General features: G+C 29.6%; 1 protein-coding gene across 1 annotated transcript in view; it reads right to left on the minus strand.

Moving 5' to 3' along the window:
- LOC142317721 (uncharacterized) overlaps positions 1-23,631 on the minus strand; it is an 83,532-nt gene that overhangs the window by 53,151 nt on the left and 6,750 nt on the right. Inside the window, exon 2 of the mRNA XM_075354268.1 lies at positions 13,158-13,283. Coding sequence (XP_075210383.1) covers positions 13,158-13,283 — 126 coding nt within the window. The remainder of the gene's footprint in view (positions 1-13,157; positions 13,284-23,631) is intronic.

A 23,631-nucleotide genomic window follows, 5' to 3' on the forward strand; every position in this document is an offset into this window, starting at 1 on the left:
CCTCATATATCGTCAATAAAAGATATCAATTTCCAATCAAAGACATTCTGCTTCATGACAATGCTCAGCCCCATACCACGGTTCAAACTCAAGAAAAGATTGCATCCTTATTCTGGACTACACTGGAGCACCCTCCATACAATTTGGACTTATCACCCTGCAATTATAATCTGTTTGGACCACTAAAAGAAGCACTTGGAGGACAGTAATTTAAAGATGATGCTACTGTTGAAGCATTCGTGCACAATTGGTTTGATGTCATGCCCACCTTCATTTTATGATAGTGGATTAAAATCCTACCTATGTACTGGGAAAAATGTGTTTCCAAAAGAGGAAATACATATGCAGAAATATACTATTGTTAGTATGCATTTTTATTACCCTTCAATAAATAATAAAACAATTTTCGGTTTATATTTGATTCACCCTTGTATATACAGAATAGGGATTTATCAATGAAATCAGTGAATGGACAAAAAAAAAATTACAAAAATGATTTAGATATATTGATGGGAGACATAAACATTGATTTGATTGAGCCAAATGAAAAACCAAATCATATATACTAATGTTAGCAAGAAGAGGACTTCAACCTTACATCAATAAACCTACCAGAGTCCAAAAAACAAGTGCAGTTGGTAGAAATTATATACTCTTAAAACTTAACAGTACAATAGGTAACATAGAAGCAACACAGAATTTTAAAAAAATAATTTCCTGACCACTACAGAAACTCTCAGGGCTCAAATGGAGTATAGATAGTCCAACCATAATGGGAAACCCAATAATAAAATGACCAAAACATTTACTAGTTATGAAAAGTTCATGAAGAAGTTTTAAATGGAAATTAGAAGGTGTACAGACATAAACAATTAAGTAGATACTTCAGACGTCATGGACAAAATTTAATTAAGGTAAATGACAAAAACAAATAAATAAAAATTTAGAGTGCTATGTTTAACAGAAGTTAAACCTATGTTAATAGAAGTTTAAGAAAATGAGATGATTGGAATAAATGCTTTAAAAGCAGCCTTTCGATTGTTTTAATAGAAAAAAAGCCAGTAAAGAGTTGCATAACTTTTCTAGTCTTACTGGAAAGTTAAGCAACTCTGGCTATTGAGACAATAGCTTCAGAGACTAGTTTCTGTTGAGAAAGACAGAAACTTTTTTTCTCTTAATACTTAAGAGAAAACTTAAGTGGGACTCCCAGGGGTATATTTGGTAAATCTTCCCCAGAACCCAGAAATTTTTTAACTCAGTTTTGGACTCTCTAGTGTTCCAAAATTGATATAAAAACAAAGATTTTATTTCTTTAGATATTTGTTTTATAGGTGAGTGTTTTATAGATACTAACGGACCATATAAGAGTTTTGCAATGAAAATGTGAGCCTGTGAGTATTCCTGAAATACTCAACTGATGTAACTAACAATGAAGAAAATTTGTTTTATGTTTTAGATTTTGTTAGAAAATTGTAGTATGAAAACATAAAGTGAAACAGTTACAAGTTTTATGAAATAAAAGATCGTAATATGAAAGGAAAAACAATAAGATACATGGAAAGCAAATCTATTAGTTTTATTACAAAATTAGAAACACTTAGGAAATAATCTATAAAGAAAAGCGTTCTTTTGTATTATGTCACAAAAACTATTTCTTGAAGCATTTGTGATAATCAAAAAAACATTTTATACACATGAATTTTTTTTGGACATGAAGGGGAGGTCGTGCGAACTTGTGATGTATGCTTTTGAGCATAATTTCTACCATAGGTTATTGAAAATATTTCATAGCATGAAACGCATCTTCCTTTTTTTTGAATTTCTTCTATTCTATGATTTCCTGTAGTGTTGCCATTATCATCATCAGATGCTTCGTCAATTCCAAACAAAAGATGAACAGCTAATTTTTCTCTGAATTCTGTTATCTTCATTTTATTGTCAGTGTTATGCCATTTATAAACAGCATTTGCGTTTACAGATGTGTTTACCAGCAATTCAAAGATAATTTTTCTATGCCATTTGACCCCTCTCCTTAGTGGGGGTGTTGTAAGATGCCAACTGATCCGAAATATCTATAAATGATTTTGCTGCATTGTATTCAGCAATTGTAGAAGATTTTTTCACAAAACCTCTTCTTGTTGGAATATCAACCATTGTTGGTACATTTTCTGTAGTTAAGAACACGACATCACGCTTGTCCTTCCATTTACATACGATAATTTTGGAATTACTTTGTTTCCCGATCATTTCTCCTTTGGCCAACTTAGCATTTGTAAACTCCACAGGGTTGTGCTTTCGCTTCCTGCGAAGAGTGCCAACCAGGTGAGTTTTTTCCTTATTGAGAGAGTGTGCCAAGTCTACGCTCATATAAAAATTATAAAAATTGTCTGTATAGAGCACTCGTCCTTCCCCAATTATTGGCCTGATTAAGTCCATAACAACTTTAGTGGTCTGAGTACCCTCTTGATTATTAGGATTTGTCTCCTTCCCTCCATACAATTTCAAAGACCAAGTATAGCCTCCCTTTAGTCAAATTTCAAAAATTTTCAAACCATATTTACGCCTTTTGTTAGGTATATATTGGCGAAACTATTCGTCCACGAAAAGGAACCATTGTCTCATCTATGCAGACGGCTTTGTCTGGAACAAACATGCTTTGAAATGCTCAACCATAAGATTTATTAGGCCTTGCACTTTGTGTAGGCGATCATTTGGCTGTGCTTCTTCATTATTAGCCAAATGAATAAGTGCCAAAATTGTCTCAAAGCGGTTTCTCGGCCTTCTCTTACTCACTTTGTTAGCATATAGTACATTGCTTGACCAGTAGTCTCTGATAGTTGGTTTGGTATCTAAACCCATCCATAAAACTGATCCAATAAAGGTTACGATCTCATTTTTAGACATGTCCTTCCAAATGACTAGCATTGAGTATGATTTGTCATGTTCTTCTAAAATTGCCTGAACTATACGCTGGTTAGCATATCTATTGGTTTCATTTACAAGTAGATCAAGTACTTGATCATTTAGAAAAAGCCTGTAGTAATGAAAAACATTACCATTCTCAATGTTTGTCAATTTATCATAATTTAGCCCAAGAGGTGAACTAGGTAAAAAATCAAAATGATTTAGGTTACCTGAAATAGGTTCCCATGTTATGTACGAGTTTCTAGACCTAGATCTAGAATTATTTTGAATAGGCTCCTGACCATCAGAAGGAATTGAAGTTTCTGTAAGCCTTGTTGTTGGCACTTCTTGAGGTGGAATAAAATATAATATTGTGATTAGTAATAAAATTCGGACTTACATTTCCCCCATTTCCTCAGTTGTTGTAGTAGACCTAGAATAATTATCCATACGCTCACTGTCACTTTCAGAAGTCATATCAGAGGTATGAATTGATAGATCGTCTGTGTCACTTAGATTGTGAAAAATACTGAGTGTGCTATCATCACTGTCATAAGAGCAGTCTAATTCCATTCTTATCTCTTCTTCATCCATTTTATAAACATAAAATAAACCACAATTCACGAAACAATCCAACTGTTTAACTAAGAAATAATGAATTATAAAGGTTACAATAGCACTAGACGTTCTGACTGTAAACAAAGAAAACACAAAAATGCAGCAGCTGTTTTTCAATAGCCGACAGTGTAGCCAACTGCTGAATTTTTTAGAACCCAAACTCGTTTTTTTCTTACCAGGGACCAGACGAACAGATTAAACTATTTAAAACAACGCTAACTGTGTTGCTGCTAGATACATGATCCGTTAAAGTGTGCCTCTACCTGAGTATCCAGGATATACTCACGGGCTGGCAGTGAATGTTTACTGTGTATCTGTGAGATACTCACGGGAGTCAAAGTGTTAAGTGGGACATTAAAGTAGAGCTTATTGCAAACCACAATAATTTTGAAGGGGAAATAACTAACTTAGAAGGAAAAAAGAACAAAGGAGGAGAAGTGGCGCGGGAAGTATCATACTACATACAGCTTTTTGTACAGTAGTAGTAGACAGACGTATTTGTATTAGTATTAGTGTTGTTCAAGAAAAGTTATTTTTTTGTTAACTTTATTTGAATTGTTTGTAATTTTAATTTATTATAGTGTAAACATACACCCATAATGCAAGAACTGGTAAAATTGGGGGAAAGAGGATTATCAAAAGTCAGATACCAGCACTTTAAGAAAGAATTCAATGGACAAGAAAAAAGTTTGAAACAACCTGAGACTCTTGTTTCTAAAGCGACCGGTGTATCCATTAGATTCACCACATCTTAAAACAATAAGAACATGAAACTAGTGGAAGTGAATTCAGTAATTCTCATAAAAAACTGCCAAGGATGAAGTTGAAAACTGACCTGGACAATTTCAAAAAAGTGTTATTCGGAGGATGGTAAATGAGTCACTTAAGGCATGGAGAACACCCCTCTCTGAGGAAATTTTTGCCATTAGTAAAAGAGCACATAATGTTTGAAGGAGGCATTTGGGCTTTTCATAAGTCATGAAAAAATTAGGCTTCTGGTGGAAAAAAGCTGAAAACAACAGAAAAAATTTGATTGAAAATTATGATGTAAGAGATAAAATACTGCATTATCTCCACTCCATAACGCAGTACAGAGAAGAAAATCGTCTATTTTATAAGTAGATGAAACCTAGACATTCTCACCATGGACCAATGGTTCTTTAGAAGGGATGAAAGCTCCCGTTTCTAAAAGGAGTTAAGCAATAATAGTTAATGCAGAAGGAAAAGATGTTTTTATCGAAAATGTTCTCCTAATATTTAAATTGGTCAAAAAACAGGCCATGATGTCATGAATTTTAATCAATTTCAGAAATGAGTTGTGTCTTAATTGCTACCAAATCTGTCACAGAGGTTTGTAATAGTCATGAACAACATATTGTACACAATGTTCAAATAAATTCAGCCCCTAATTCAAATTCAAAAAAACAAGACATAATCAATGACTTATTAAAAACTAGATATCATTTTCACTTAAAATGTTCAAACCTGAATTTTATTACACTGATAAAACTACACAAACCACAAATTGGAAAAGGGCATACTGTTGTCAGAATACCACTTTATCAGCCCAACTTAAATTCTATTGAGAATTTATGGATAAGTGCTAAAAATTACATTGCCCAAAAGAATGTAGCAAACATCTTCAATTTAGAAAATACAATAGAACTGGTGAAAGAAAAACTTAGAGAAATAAATGTAAACTTCTGGAAAGCAGCTTGCAAAACTGAGGAAAATTGTAAGACAGATTATTTAAAACTTGAACCGATAGTAGATCAAATTTCCGAGCGTCTTATTGTAAAATTTCATGAAACTGATAATTCCAACAGTTCTATTAACGACAGTGATGACAAAGATGATATACTGACTGAAGTTGAAGAAATATTGTAATTTGGAAAGAAATTAAATATGTTGTGTTAGGTAATGTGTTAATCAGTGAATCTAGTAAAAATTATTCATGAAACCAATTTGGAAATGGTGTAATATAATAATGTGATTAATTTTGCAATTACACCAGTCATTAGATTTTTAATAAGTTGTTTTTTTACATTACTATCAACACCATGATCAGAATTTTTACAATTTTTATTTTTATTTTTTGGATGACAAATTAGATTCTATTGATAACAAATGAGTTAAAATTTATGAAATGATTTGCAGTGTACGTTTTGTTTAATATGTTTTATTTGTATATAATGTCTTTAATTGTATATGTTGGACATGTGGTAATGATTCTTAGAAATAAAAATAATCATGAATTAGTCACCATACACAATCAAACAGCTAAATATAGAACTAAAACTATGCATAGTTAAGACAACATAGGCAAGCTTTGTTTTACTGAAGTAGATTTATGACTAGCTACTGACATATGTGTAATACATTAGGGACATAAGGAACTTTGGTGAAGGTGAAATTATGAAACTGAGGATTCTTAACTACAATTCTAGATGAAGGTTTGTTCTCTGTATTCCTATCTGTAAACTGAAACTCTGTGTTACTAGGTCGATACAACTAAAAGTTCATGAGGCTCATACGCCACCACCACCAAACGAACTGTACAAACATTGATCTGAACTAGTACTTACCAAATCAAATCATAATGCTTCAATTCCTGATAACTCAACATCACTTATACCATCAGTCCCAATATTTAAATCACAATCATCACTTAAACCATTATCATCACTATTGCCATTTAGTTACAGACTTCTTCAATGCCATTACCAATTAAGATTCCCAGTACAAATAAGATGTTTCTATCTTCTTGACATGTTCGCACCTTGATTTTCATTTGGCATTCTTAATTAAATTTGCTCGTTCTTCAATTAATGCAATGGCATTATCTAACATAAAATTAAAATTTTTTTTTTACTCTTTTAAAACTGTAAAAATTTTTTCAATCAGATTTAATATGAAGAATAAAGAGACAATCTCAAAACACTGACCTTCTTGGTTAAAACTGAATCGATTTTAAAGAATGTAAATGCAGCTTATGCAGTTTTATTGAATTGTACAGTTCTGATATCAATACTGTTCTTGTAAATGACACAATATTTTGTATAAGCCAATCGATCATATCTGTCTTTCGCGTGTTTGAATTTGGAGCGTGGTTCAGATGCAAGTTATGAACCATTATCTATGATGATAACCGAGTTAGAGGGAAGATTAGGAATTAATTGTTGTTTTACCCATTGCTTATAATTAACAGAACTCATATCATCTTGGTAACCTCCTGTTTTGGTACCAGATTTAAATATAAGAAGCATGTTCTTAACAAAAGCATTGTCAGAACTGGCATGAATAATGTCAACCTGCTTGCCTTTACAAATCGGAGCAGGAACGTTGCAATCCGAGCTATCACTCCACAATATTGGCTTTGTATGATTAGAATGCACACAGGATTGGTCATGTAAATTGTAGGTCTGTTTTGGTTACACTACTCTTTAATAACTCTTTGTAACATAGCCTCATTTCTCGATTTTCTAATTTTTCTACTAAAAATTTTCTATTATCAAAAATTATTGTTTATTTAAAATTTTTCTATTATCTACAGGTTTTTCCCCCATTTGAACCCCCACATCTTTGATAATGACATAAAGACCAAAGGTTTGCTTGAAAATTAATTTTCTCTCTCACAACCAATAGTAGCTACCGAAGAGTAACATGTTCACCTTGATGAATGTGAAAATTATAAATTGTTACATGAATAACAGTTTTATTAAAGTTATCCACCGACATTTTATTTTTTTGGTGTTGTGATTTTTTAGGAGTGCTAAAGCCTTTATCGGAATTAGTTTTGCTTCATTTAAAATTTTTTTAACACTGCAGAGTAAAATTTCCATATTCTGGGCGACACGTTTCTGAACTTGTTTAGGTGAACAGAAGTTCACCTCCTCAAAGGAGGTTGTACCTCTTTGTCATAAATGTTAAAACATTAAATACATCTTTCCTTGTCTCTCTCTTTTACTGTTTTAGCCTCCGGAACCACCGTAAGGTATTACTTCAGAGGATGAATGATCTTCTCTAATCTTACTATAGATAACTTTACACCCTCCAATTATTTTCTTCTATACCCTACTACTGTCATCTTCTGAGATAATAAATAGGAATTATAATAATATCCTACATTAAACTTATTGTAATCTAAAGAAACAGAATCCATTAACAACAGAAAGTGTAATAAAAAAACTGTAATGATGCTGATAATTTTCATAAACAAAACACAATACAATTTTCCACAAAATTAGTATAGTACACTCACACAGACACACACTCATACAGACATAGTAACACAAACTCTATGACAGCAATGAAACAACTGAACAAATGCATACCCCCACCAATGAAAATGTGTTGTCTATAGAAATGTTTGAAGGACAAGCTTGTGGTTTACCACAAGCTCTAAGTATGCAAGAAAAGAATTATATAAAAAAATTATTCTATTCTTTTATTAAAATTTGAAATATGGGATGACCTTTGTAGAATATGCATATAGTTTGGTTATGTGTGTACTTATAGTGGGGATTGAACAGTACAAGTCAAGCTGCTGATGAGAAGTGTGCGTGCAACTACAGTGTTCAGTTGATATATTTTATACAATTTATATTTTTACACTTATGCATTCTATTATACAATGGACAGAAATCAGTATAAAAATATATAACAGACAGGATTATAATTTATACAGTACAATTACCATTATTCATATGTCTTTTTATACCATAAAAATAAAACATTTCATAAACTCAATTGAACTTTATTTGGGAGTAGTTCATTCCCTAACATTTTTTGTGCTGAAACCCAAGAACGGAAGATCACCTTATTTTAGAAAATTCATATCATATCAGATCAAATATCCCATCTGGAAATCCAGACATTCACTGTGTGGTCATTCTCACTACATCATTGCACATCCAACTTTACCCAGGGTGCCTGCTAGGTTTCCGTGCCAGGTGACGTCTGCAGGATGACGTGTGTGGTGAGTGACTGTGATATTATACATTGAACTGCCCAGTTTTCATATACTATCATTTATTACTTACCTATATATTCCTAGAATGTGTTTCCAACCTTTCCATAAATAATTACTACTGTTTATATTTTGTTTCCCATTGTTGTACCTTACTTAAACATATTCAATTTCTCTTCTGTTCAATCATTTCATTTTATTCAGAATTTTACCCTTTTTATAAATTTATGTAACACATTTCCATGCAACTTTTATTCTATTCGTATGTATATTTTATGTAATATTCAATTGAAGCATATATACTATTGGAATTTAAAATATTCAATTTCCAAAAAAGAGATAAATATTTTATTTTCATCAATAAAGTCAGTCATTAACACTGAGCCAAATGAAGATAACATACACACTTATTATCTTCCATTATAAATGTTGCGCAACAATTATATTTTCTTATCGCACTCAAACCTCAACCATAATACAGATAAGGAATAAAGGTGCATAATTATTCTAGACTTGAAGTCTTTCATTCCAAGAATATTCATTTAAAGTAATTTGATTTAACGCTTATAAATCAAAAATAAAATATTACTGTTATCATTTTGATTTTTATATACGATAAATTTAAAATTATTATTTTGTTTTATATGAAAATATAATTGATATTTTGACGAATAAATTTAAATCATATCTATATTGATTGCTGTCTTTGCAGATAATGAAATATCATTGGGGTTTATACTATAATTTTATATATTGCTTGCATGATTTTATATTTTATATTACAAAATATATATATATAAAATTTCATCTATTAGCAGTTCATAATCTTTATCTTTTAGTAGATTAATTAGAGATAAAAAAATATTTTGTTGATATATTTCAGTAAAAGCAATTTTAGAAATTTGCTTATAAATTCTAGTCAATTTATTACAACAGGCACCGCACTGTTTTCCATTTGGTTTTTAATATACAACATTACAGTTTCAAGATCTAAACCTAATAAAACGTTTAAATATAAAGATATCATAATTGTTTTTTGCATATATTTGTACTTATTGATTTGTTATTTAGACATTCTTTACATAAATCTTCTGTGATAGGTAAATTTCTTTATACAAATGTGGAGATATGAATATAGATGTATGCAATCTAATATAGAAAGAATATTTATTATAAAAAAATTTTATTATTGGTTTTACATTTTTATACAATTCATTTTGACTTATGTTAAGCATTTAACGTACTTCTTTTTAAACGAGGATTTCTTTTCTTTTCTTTTCTAAATTTTCTTTTTGATATACTATTTCATAAGCAATATTATGCAATATATTTGACGCTGCATTTTTACATAGCGAATTACGTGTAGTTAAAGTGGACAATTTTTCCATATGTTCAATATATTTTCTATTTAAAGTTTTATTTTTACTTTTAAATTTATAATTAATAATGTCTACAGTTCAGTGTAATTTTGAATATAACAATGTAAGATATTCAGATATAAAGTCGTTTTTAAACTATTGATGAAGCTTGTAAATATTTATTTTTACATACAGTTGAAATATAATAAAATAGTACATATTAAATGATGAATGACAATAAATAGTTGTTACATATAACCGTATTGCATATACCACAACACGATAGATCCACAGATTTATGAAAATTAAACATTTTAAGTGACATTACCTAAATACTTAAATGTAAAAAATACGTTATATGAATACTTAACTTAGTTATGTGAATCTTTAACGACAACATTTATCAGGGTAATGATTCTTTAATGTATCCATTCATTTCATCAATCCGAATTCGGACCGATGGAATAACTTTACATTTTTACAATAAACATCAATCTTAATGACAACATTTTCAGTGTTAATGATTCTTTACTGTATCCAAATTTAGGTAGTCAGCATTCCGACCGCCAAAATATTTCATATAAAGTAATTTTTTTTACAATAAACAGCAATCTTTAACGTCAACATTTTCAGGGTTAACGATTCTTTAATGTATGTCAGTTTTGGTCCTGCAGATTTGCTGGACCAAAATAGTTCATATAAAGTAATTTTTTTACAATAAGAAGTAATTTTTAAAGACAATATTTTCAGGGTTAATGATTCTTCAATGTATCTAAAGTTTACTCTCTCAGATTCGAGTGACCAAATTATTTTTTATAAACAAAAAAAAATAAAAAAAATTTATCGATAGAACAGGTTATTTATGCTTTCTTTTTCCTGTTTAGGCTCCGGGAATTACCGTTCAGGTATTACTTCAGAGGATGAATGAGGATGATATGTATGAGTGTAAATGAAGTGTAGTCTTGTACAGTCTCAGTTCGACAATTCCTGAGATGTGTGGTTAATTGAAACCCAACCACCAAAGAACACCGGTATCCACGATCTAGTATTCAAGTCCGTGTAAAAATAACTGGCTTTACTAGGACTTGAACGTTGGAACTCTCGACTTCCAAATCAGCTGATTTGGGAAGACGCGTTCACCACTAGACCAACCCGGTGGGTCTAGGTTATTTATGCTTCTTCTTCTTCTTTTTCCTGTTTAGCCTCCAGTAACTACCGTTTAGATAATTCTTCAGAGGATGAATGAGGATGATATGTATGAGTGTAAATGAAGTGTTAGTCTTGTACATTCTCAGTTCGACCATTCCTGAGATGTGTGGTTAATTGAAACCCAACCACCAAAGAACACCGGTATCCACGATCTAGTATTCAAATCCATGTAAAAATATCTGGCTTTACTAGGACTTGAACGCTGTAACTTTCGACTTCCAAATCAGCTGATTTGGGAAGACGCGTTAACCACTAGACCAACCCGGTGGGTTAGGTTATTTATGCTAAATCCGTCGAACCACACCCATGACAATTACGTTCAGTTTCATCGAGTGTTTCACTTTCAATCCACGATACGCGTTTGTATTTTGATATTCCCACTTGTGCGATTCTCATACCTTTTGGTATCATAAAATCTTTATCATTTAAATTATTAAGGATGACTTTTATTTCAACGCGATAATCAGCGTCAATTGTGCCCAGCTAATTGCGGACAGTAATGCCGTCTTTAGCCGCTATACCTGATCTGGGATCTTATTTGCGCTTACAAGTTTTTTGACAACAATATAGCGATACCGGTGGGATGACTTTTATTTCACCTACTTTCAAAATTACATTGATTGTTGAAAATAAAACTAAACCTACGCTTTGTTCACTAGGATATTTTGTAAAATCAACAAAATTATTCAATTTCTTAATTTTAACTATATTAGATATTTCTTTTTAAATATCTATATTAAAAAATATTAACAATGTAAAACTAATACATTATGTTTTATGAATTACTTTTAATTTTGTCATTTCGTTTTAGCGAATCAGTTCTTTAATGTATTTTTTTTAATGCATCTAAATTTAGTCGGGTGGAATTCCACACAACAAAATATTTCATATAAAATAATAAACAACAATTTTTAAAGACAACATTTTCAGTGTTAATGATTCTTTAATGTATGTCAGTTTAGGCTTCGCAGATTTACGACCAAAATATTTCATATAAAATAGTTTTTTAATGTACGTAATTAGTTGATTAAGATCTTCACCCCCAAAATATTTCATATAAAGTAAATTTTTAACAATAGAGCAATTTTTAACGACACTATTTTCAAGGTTAATGATTCTTTAATATATATAAATTAGGTGTTAAACATCTTCACATATGCTATTTACACTCAATATAAATCTTTAAAATAAATGTTATACAGATTAAGAAAAAGATATCCCATTAATGATCTCATCTATAAAAAAATAAAATATCCAAATAGTATAAGGTTTTTCAATCTTATTCATCAAGATCTTAAATTTAAAAGAAAATCTAACCATTTTGATACATCTATGGATATTGATCAAGTTTTTCATTAATTTCTTTATAGGATTTATTACTGGTTTAAAGCGTTCAGCAAATAAACATTTTCTTCGACCAAACCTAGCATGAATGCTCCATGTCTACATTTAAAAGCTTTATCAAGCTATCAATTTCAAACATTTGTTTCTCCCTCTTGTGCATGATTGTGTAGAAAAAAATTAAAATTTCAAATGATTAGTTTATTCATGTTAGACGCTGCATTCCATCAGTGTTCAATGGGTGTTTGATCATTTGTTAATATTACTCAGACAAGACGGTCTACAGTAACAGCACATTTAGCATTGGGTAAACCTAAATCAATTACAATTGGCAATTCTGTTTAGTACTACATTTTAATTTTAATTTTATTATTTCAATCTTGTCGTAGAGCAAACTTTATTAAATTCAGTACAAGATGAGTAAGGTTTGAAGTTTACTGAACTATGTATTTATTGATCAAACAAAGATTCATCAGCCCATTTTTGTATTTTGAAAACTCATTCTATTTTAAGATAATACAAAAAGTATTATTATATTGGTGTAATTATACTTTTATTATATTTCTAGTTATACCTGTAATAAATAGAACATTATATTAAAAAAAAGAATCATTAACTGTATAAGGTCTATGATACCCACACAGTTATTAATTTTGTCACCGCTATATTTTGTATATATTCTATTTTTAGTTATAAAAAATAAAATATAAAATAAATCTTTAAAAAATAGACAGTAGCTTTTTACGAGTAGTACTTACAGTTACATAATTGTTCCTTCTCATCACTTTTATCATCACAGTGGCTTTTGTCATCACACACGTGTAGCTTAGAAATACACTTTCCATCATCACAACGGAATTGAGAACGTGTACAGTTGAACATCACTGAAATAAACAATATAAGGTATATATGAGTGAATTATGCAATCGTAATAAATGCACTTACATTACAAATAGTTAGAATTACAAAAACAAAAAAATAAAGTAAAAAAATGAAATGAGTTTATTTTTAAAAATTAAGAACTACATAATATAAAATACAGATGTATAGCAGTTGAATACAGTAAACAGTAGATTTAGCTTTATAAAGCTAAAAAAGACAAAAACAAAAACATAAGTCAGGATATCATCACGAGTAAGATAGGTTATTGACTTCTTAAACGTACCATTATGCCTCTCACATCTGTGAAGAGAGTTCATTAAAATAATTAATACCATTTTATTAAACATTTTCTTAGTAACACTGAGCCTTCTTATTGATTGTTTCCTACATGTAAAGTGATGGAAAATAGTCCACCAACAGACAGAGTGATTATAATACTTTAAAAATAGTCATTATTCAAAAGCCTACAAACAATGGTTTACAGAGAAATGGTTAAAATAAAATAGCATCGTTACCTCTCATCCAGACAATACAAAATTCAAATCTTATTCAACCTGCTATTTTTTGCATACTACAAGATTTATTTCTCACACAAAACCTGTTGTTATAACATCAATATATAAATAACTTGGCCCTATTTTACTATTTTTGTTTTGAGTGAGGACTTTCTAGCTTAAGTTAGATTAGACAGAACTCTAGATTAGACATTTCTCTTTGTTATTATTGGACAAAATATCATTGTTTGAGTTTTATTCACAAATAAACTCAGTTTACTAAAAGTAAACCATATGATAACGAAAAAAAAATACCATAAAACCCATCAGTTTACAATATTTTTAACTGACTTCAAAAAAGGAGGTAATTTACTCGACCATACATTTTTTTTTTATGTTTGTTCATGCATAACTTTTTTACTATTAATCCAATTGAAATAAATCTGGTTGCAATCAATGAAGCTGCTTTTCGCACTATTGCCATGATGTTGAAAAAGTTTTTAAACACAAAAAATCAGTCTGAAAATTTACAAAAAGATTTTTTTAACCATCCAGCAGGTAGGTAGGGACAGTGGGAAGAAGTTTTAATAAATTTTTGTATGATGAAGATAAACTAGAACAGTAGCTTATACAATAAGATCTTCAACATTATTTATTTTGACAATAAAAGGAAGTGTAAAAGGCAACCACTATAGGAAGAGATAACTAGAATTCATAAAGCAAATAATTGAAGTTGTAAGATGAACTAAGTCAAAGTTACAGGATTCATGAAGAATGGAAATACTTAAAAATAATCGACCAAAAGATTTTGTTTAGTGTACTTTAAATTTTTTCCATTTTACAAGGGCACTGATTGCTATAGCCGTTAAGTAAAAGGTATAAATCAAAGTGAAATAGAGTAAATGAACAGATTAATTATTAATTTAAATCAAAAAAATAAAAATTTATAAAATCAAGCTCTTAATTTTCATTGTTATTATTTTTTTAAAAGATATTAGTTATGTATTAAAAGATATTACATTTTTTATGTTATCAGTAACAAGATTTTGTAAATTAAAAAATTGAGGTCAATTTAAATAATAAAGAAAATAGGAACAATAATTTTCTTATCTATTTCTTACCACGTTTATTACATATTACTTTCATTTAAATAATAATTAATAGGTATGTACAGTTGCCCCAGTGAATCTATGAGCTTGTGACGTCACGTGCTGACATCTCATTACATTATTGTTTTCCAAAACATTATTTTTCCGCATAATTATTATTTTTATTTCATTTTTCAACTTACAAACAATACGGGCGCCCAAACAATACATTTATGTTGTGTGTTCAATTCTTTCCATTTGAGTTGATTACATGCTTAATGACTCAATCTTGTAAACAATAACAATTCCTTAACCAATGATTTTTACTCTGATTGGTATTATATTCAGCCCTATAAAAATTTATACATGTAGTTAAAAATGATGTCTATTATCACGATTATATTTAGAGCTGTCATTCGTAGAACATAATGTGTGTATAAAGAAATAAATTTTAGTCCAGTTTATATTGTGTTCAGTGAAAGTATTCGGATAGCGTCTTTGTGCAGTCATATTATTTTATAATTATTCATTGTTTTTCTAAAATTTTTTGTATATAATATTTTTTGTTTTATTTTTGTTTGTGTGTTATATAAATCCATAGTTCAGAAAAAACTTAGGAGTCAAGCATGTGAAATTATCAATAATGTTTATGATTTTATTAAAAAAGAAGCTCTAAAAGTAGGTAGATATGCTTGTAGGTAGGTAGATATGCTTGTCGTCAGGTAACTGACGACAAGCATATAATTGGCATTCAAATATGCGAAGAAACAACTGTTGGAATATCAAGAACACAGGTTCAAAACTCAGAAGAGAAAAAAGACATGATTCTTCAATCAACATCCCAATTGTGTTCTTTCAGCACGCTGAAAAAGTATAAACGGCATTTGAAACCTGTCAGTGGACTGAACAGTTTTGATTTAGGTGTAGTTAAAAGAACAGTTCATGAATTTCATTCAAAGAATGAATTACCTACTTTAAAAAAAATAAGGCAAGATCTTCAGCCATCTATTGATTTTAAAGGCAGTGAATTAACTTTAGCTGTTATTTTAAAAGAGTTAGGTTTCAAATGGCGTAAAACTGAAAATAGTAGAAAAAATTTAATTGATTAATCTGATATCAGGTGGAAGAGAATTGAATATTTGCAGGCAACGGCTAAGAACAGACAAAGCAAATGCTACAATTGTTTATTTGGATGTAATGTATGTTTTAAGTTGTATGTATGCATTGTTCGACAAAATCATGGTCTGATGGTATTGTTGAGGGACTTCATGTGCCGACTAATAAAGGTGATCATTTAATAGTAATTCATGCTGGAGGAGAAATTGGTTTTATTCCGTACGCATTATTAACTTGGAAAGCCAGTTCGAAAAGTGGCGACTACCACGACAACATGAATACAGAAAATTTCATGAAATTGACACATAAAAAATTGATTCCAAATCTTCTATCAGTGTCAGTAGTAGTTGCTGATAACACCCCTTATCACAATACAGCCATTGATAAAGTGCCAAATTCTAACTCCAAAAGAAAAGATATGATCGATTGGCTAGAGAAAACCCATATTCCGTATAGTTCAAAAATACTGAAACCAAATTTATATGAATTAGTAAAGTTACATAAAACTAAAGTTAAAAAATATCACTTGGATGAACTTTTGAAAAAACCTGGGCATTGTGTTCTTCCCGTGACTCCCACCATAACTTCCTGATTTGGATCCGATCGAGATGGTATGGTCAGCCATAAAAAGACATGTGGCGAGTCATAACACAACATTTTCTTTCACAAATGTTTAAAAATTGACTATGCAGAAAATTAATTCCATGAATGAAGATGACTGGAAACCGATTGTGAAAAAGTACAAAATATTGAAAAAGAGTATGAAAAACTGGAACCACTGATAGTTGAAATGACGGAACATTATATTATACGTGTAGACTCTGATAGTGAAATTGAAAATGAAAGTGAGTGATAGTGATTCATTTAACGGGAATAGTGAACTTGCTAGAAGTTTGAATTAGATGCATGAAGAAAATTCAAGTAACTTTTGGTTTATTATTAAAGATTAATAATTTAGTACAAATAAAGTTTATAAAAGAATTATGTATTGTTTATAATTAGTAAATGTAAGTATGATTTTAATTACTGCGTACAATACGATAATAAGTAATATTTTGATTCGATTCGCGGAGTTGATATTTTCAGGCTGAGTAGTAATAGGCAGTCTGCTTGTGACGTTACAAGCTCGTATATTGGCTGGGCCTAGTATAACCATAATTACAATATAAAATGTTACAAATGTTTTTATTATGCATTAATAGTGTATGTTTTTATTATGCATTTTTAGTGTATTCTGTATTACTGTTGCAATGAATAAAATGTTTGTTTTATTTACTATTTTTGTTTCTTTAATTTATTTGTCTCCTTTTCATTGTAAAAATGTTGGTCACCTTAATTATATTAAATGCCATTGTTAATCATATCAACCAAGTGGTCTGAAGAACCATTTTTCTAATCTTTTAGTTCTTTAAATGCATTTCAATTGAATTCGCTGTGCTTGATACATCATCTTTCTAATAGAAAATATTTATCTTATTTACATAGCTATGAAATTAATGTAATTTTGAGCGACATCTATATGCCATTTTTTAGTATTACAATTATATTTATTTATAATAAATTATAAATATTAATGAAACCGCTGAAAATTTAACTTACAATCTACAATGTAGTATGACTTGTTTATCACTAATGGATTGTATTAATGAATTGTTATTCCTTCTGAGTGCAATGAGGTTTCATGTATTTAAACTATTACATTAAAAGACTCATGTTTTAAATGGCAGTCACACTGGGTAAACCAATACTAAAACTAATGTTCATCTAATATAACTTTCATCATCTATTTGTAGGAAAAAGGATCATTGCAAATATTTTTACATATGAAACGTTAAACTCGATAGTTCAATAGTTCTCATGTGCAACTGCTACTGTTTTCTTTGGTTTTTAAAATCTGAGAGTATTTCTCCAACCTCATAAATTTGGAATAATAATGCATTAAGCTTATTCAATCCTACCTCACAAAATAGCAATTTGGATGGATTATCATCGATTCCTACTGCTTTATTTTTGTTTGAATATTTCAGATTTACATTAAATTTAGATCCATAAAGTAGTGGAATGGTTTCCTAACAAAGTTCTGTGGAGCACTAATGAAAACTTATCAGAACTGACATGAACCTGGAACGGCTTTAAACACTGCAAAAAGTTCAAGTATTCATATTTGAAAATCAGACCCCAAGGTTGTAAACAAAATTTAACAGAAGAGTACACCAGCGTGTCAAAAATAGATACAGTGGGATACCAGTTTTTCCAAATACCCAATTATCCAGACTGCACTAGACAATTTAGAAAAAAATGTACACTAATTTAAAAAATCTGAAATACTATTAAAATAAAACTTTGCTTCAACAGGAAATGTATTTTTATCAATATTTGTTTTTAATGGGTTATTTAATTGCTTTTTTGCAATTATTATAGCATAAAACATAAATTTAGGCCTGTGTTAAACTAATTATAAAATTAACTTCTAAAAATATTGATGGAAACAGATTAATTTGTCAAGCATGAACTATGTAATGACTTGCATTCAGGACCATCACACCAAAAAGCGCATGAATCTTTGTCTATTGCTATGGACTGGTTGGAGCGACAAGAGGAATATTCTACACAGATCCTTTGTTTAAAATGATTATGTAATTTTGGAACTTATAAAATAAGATCAAAATCATAAGTATTAGTTTTTTTTTTAAGAAATAGTGTTTTTAAAAATATGTTCTGATTATTGACTGTCACTAGGTTTTATTCTAATAAATGTACTGTAATTTTTAATAATTGGTATTTTTACAACCCACAATAACTTAACTCAATTTCTTTTCAATACTTTTATTGTGAGTTTGTTTTAATCTTTTAAATAATATTTTTTTCTATAAAATAGTAAGATAGTTAAAATTAATTTCTTTCAAATAATTTTTGTAAATTCTGATTCTTTTATTAGCAAATTTCTACTCACTGGATTTTTGTAATGTATTACTGTATCTGTTTTTTTATTACATTTGTATGTATATTCTAAGTACCTTTTTAATTTTATAGAAATATATATATTTGTTTTTATATTTTCATCTTTTTATTAAGTGTGATACCCATTAAACAGAATGATATTATTAGTACATATGATAAACCTTTTTTTAATTTTCCAGTAATCCGGATTTGGGCAAACAAAGGTCAATCCATCTGGATTAACCGGCATTCCATTGTATTTATATTTTACTTTCAATGAAATATTTAACAATGAAATATTTATGCGAGGTAGAATTTTCATATTAGGTGTAAAGTCAATATCCAGGAACAGATTTGATACTACACCAGATATGAGAAATCAACCTTCTAGTATTGCGGCCAATATCAAAATAATTTATAATTTAAAGATTCAAAACCATCAAGGTCAAAGTACTTTGTAAAAAACTACATACTTATAAAAAAAAGATGAAAAATAGGAAGTATTTGATGATTGAGTGTAGAAAAGATTCACAATAAAGTTATTCATGTATTGTTTTTCTATTCACGATTGAAAAAACGGGTGTATCTTTTGCTTAAACAATAATACAATTTTGTTTACTTTTTGTTTCCATGAATGCAGACCTGGTAAGTGATTGAAAATGTTTGGGAGGTTGGTTATCACCAGAGGTGGTTTCAGAAAATACATAAAATAAAATGGAGAATAATAAATTAGGTCAGTGGTTCTTAAACTTTTTCAAGTTGTGGCGGCCTTTTTCAATTAAAATTTTTCCATGACACCCAGAGATAAAAATAAATAAAACTCATGTAGCTTCATTATTTTTTTTTTACTTTATAAACATTAAATTAATATGAAGGTTCAATTAATTATGAAGCTTTTACAATATGTTGCGGCTCCCTGGGCCACCACGATGTGCAGTTTGGAAATCACTGAATTAGGTGATAATAGATTTTAAAAGAGATAAGAGAGATCTTCTGGAAAAGAAATTTGTTGATATCGCTAAATGAATTAGAAAGTTTGTGCTCTGGAAAAAGAGAACAGATTTTTTCAGGAGAATATTCATATGAATTAGCAAAATAAATAAAAATTTAAGGTAAAACTGTTAGATCTGGAGGCAAGGTCCAGAAGGAATAATGTAATGTTAAATGCTTAGAAAATTTACATAAAGATAATTATGTTTTGAAGTCAAGTAAAGTTTGCTCCACAGTTTCGAGTGTAGTAATGGATGTAATCATTAATCGGAGCGTCAGAATGTCAATGTTATCACATATTTCTGTAACGTAAGATAGTTCTAATATATTCAAAAGGATGTTAAACTGAAAAATATGAAATTTGTTGTGCATAAGGACTACACTAGGCTGATTCATGAAAAAAGAAATAAGCTGTTGGCACTGAAAAAAAGAGATACTACAACGAACTGGAAAATGGCAAATTCAGATGAGTTTTAATTTTTTGGTTTTTTAGTTTTTTGGTTTTGAAAGGAATAAAATTTCATAGCTTAGAAGAAATGTAGTTGAAGTAAAACAATAGAGATGGTGTAAAAAAGTTAAAATATTAATGTTCCGTTTTAAAGATTATATTGCCTATTGGTTCTTCACTCCTATTACGTCGACATCAATAATTTCTTCTTTGTTTTCAGAATCTACGCGTTTCTTAATTTCTTCATATTTTTTGCAATTTGGTATGTATTTTTTTTTGTCCTAAAGCGGTCAAGTCGTAATCTCTAGAATAACTTCATAAACAGTTATAATTATCTCTTCAGATAAAATATTTTTTTGTTTAACATTTTTTTGGGTTTCCATTTTAATTTTTCTTTCACACAAAGCATCCGCTATCCAATAAATCCATTTTTAACTTAATATTTTTCAAAATCTGTTCAATTTCCTGCATTTGACTCTTCTCTGAGGATATAAGTAAGCATCTTTCGTTTGTAGAATTTCTTAAATGCTGTAATGACCCCTTGGTTCATATTCTGAATAAGACTAGTGACATTTGATTGCAGAAATATTGTCACTTTAATGTTGCCACTGCGAAATACTTCCTCATCCAGATGTGATGAAGTATCATTATTAGTTAAAAATAATTTTTATACATCGATTAAGATTCAACAGTAGGTTTGCTAAATCCTCTTCTCTTATCATTATTTTTAAGTGCTTGAAGAAGTGGGCGAAGGCTGTCAGACAGAGGGAAAATCAAAATCAGTGGATTTTACAAATTTTCTTATCTACCTGAAATATTCCTTATGAATCATGTGGTTATGGTAATGGATTCAGATGCGGTTTTTAATTATATGATAAATATGTTTGAGAAATATTTTGCAATTTGGAATTCAGGTATAAATTAAAATAAATCAAATATTATGATATTTAGGAAAGTTGGAAGAAGGGGTAAAAGCATAAAATGGGTGCACAAAAGAAGAGGTGAAATTAGTTATAAACATTTAGAAGTACTTACGCCCCAAACCCTTCTGAGATACGTATGTGTCTAAAAGAAATGATGAAAGTTTACTTTGTTGGCATCATCTGCGGATGTTCAACAACATGCAATCATTGCCACTGATCACGTATATGAACAAATCGATTTAATATTAATTGTAAGTCCTTTCCTTTTTCTGTTTAGCCTCCAGAACAACCATAAGGTATTACTTAAAAGGATGAATGAGGATGATAATTATGAATGCCCATATTCATATGTGAGTATTCAAATCCATATAAAAGTAACTGCCTTTACTAGGATTTGAACCTTAGAACTCTCGACTTTGAAATCAACTGATTTGCGATGACGAGTTCACCACCAGACCAACCCGGTAGGTTAATTGTAACACAATTATATAGACCTACCCCACTATCCTATAATTTAACAACCAAGAAGAAAAAGATGAACACCGGAAGACAGCAGTCGGAGAATAGTCAGCAAATATCTTACTTATCTACCAAGGAATAACCGAAGTAAAATACGTCAAATCACAATCTACAAAGGATCAGAATGCAATCTCAAACTCCATCAGTCTTTAATTAAAAGAAAATAAATATATAACTGCCAATAAAAATTAAATACACACCAGATAAGTAGAAAGACCAACCAGCAGAGAACTGATGACCAGGCTTTACCGTGATTAGAGGGATAAAATATGCCTGATATCCTTACGTTCCATTAGAAGTACTTTGCCTTCTTTGAATTTTGAAAATCATTTGAAAGTAAAGTTATCGAAAGCCAAAACCGGTTTGAATGCAGGTCAGAGTAGGATTTAGATGGACAACAAGTGGTATTACCGTCAAGAATGAAATTACTCAGTGCTGTATCCCAGTCTGTAATGTGTTATGCAGCAAAAATTTGGGGAATGGTATGAGCGATAGTAAAATTTCTGCAATACATGTACCAAGCTTACAAATGTAATTAACAAAAATCGAACCATATAGAACAAACTTAAAAAATAATAATAAAATAAAACAGTAAAGAAAAGAAATATAAATTAAAAATAATAATAAGTTTAAAATTAATTCTTTAAAAAATCTGTTATATAACAGTAATAAAGTAGTGCCACTAACACTTTATTAAATAATAATAATAATATCCTTTAAAATAATTAAACATCAATTAAAAAATTAAAGGAACTTTTTCTCCCTAAGATCTTCTGGAAGTAGCTATTCCTTACTTCTTCAGTGGATCATGTCGCATAACAATACCAAATTTCAAGTGTTAATGAAACATTTGGTAGTATTTTCTTGAAAATATCACTTGGACAAAAAGGTTTCACCAATTTGAGTCATTTTTTTTTTTTTTTTTTTTTTTTTTTAGGGCGAAAAACGCTTGCGCGTTATCATCGCCCGGAGTCTTTTATATTTTTTTTTTTAATATAAAAAATAAAAGTATTTAAACCTATTCTAAAAGATGAATAAAACTTACGACTAATATCACAGATAAAAACTAATATAAAATCAAGAGTAAATAGAATTTTACAAAGTCCAAGATGGGTGTAAAGGCCCATTCTTGGATAACAAAAGACTAAAAAGATCTAATATAAAACTTAAAACTAAAACAACAAAATGAAATAAAACTTAGAACTAACACAAATTATATAATTAAAACTAGGTTAAAAATAAAAATTAAAAAGTTGAAATAAAACTTAAAACTAACATCACTAAAATCTTACAACTAATATCACAGACAGTCTTTAAAATATTAAAAATAAAAAAAAAATAAATAAATAAAATAAATAAAAAATAACTATATAAAATTTAACAATTCCGATAAGGAGTGTAAAAGGCTCCTAATCGGATAAAATAAAAAAATTAAAATAAAGAATAAAAAAAAATCAAAAACTTATTTAAAAACTCTTCTAGCATTAAAAAATATACGCAACGATATTAAATTTTTTGCATTAACCCAGCGCTACGAAGAAATAAAAACAACCGGGTTAAAATTTTATTATCATTGCACAAGACACCACGGATGTTTCTTGGTAGATTAAATTTACGACGCAACGCCGCATAACATATGCAATCCACAAGTATATGGTGCACAGTCATGGGGCAGTTGCATCGTGTGCATAGGGGTGCTTGTCCTCTTATCATCAGGTAATCGTGTGTCCTATCCGCAATCGACAAAGGACTACTTCCTCACGCCGAGTTTTTCTGTACGAGGTGTCCCATGGTAACACAGAATCTTTAATCTGTCTGAGTTTATTATCAAC

This window comes from Lycorma delicatula, chromosome 1 (assembly GCF_047948215.1).
Source record: "Lycorma delicatula isolate Av1 chromosome 1, ASM4794821v1, whole genome shotgun sequence".
In the NCBI taxonomy this organism is placed as follows: domain Eukaryota; kingdom Metazoa; phylum Arthropoda; class Insecta; order Hemiptera; family Fulgoridae; genus Lycorma; species Lycorma delicatula.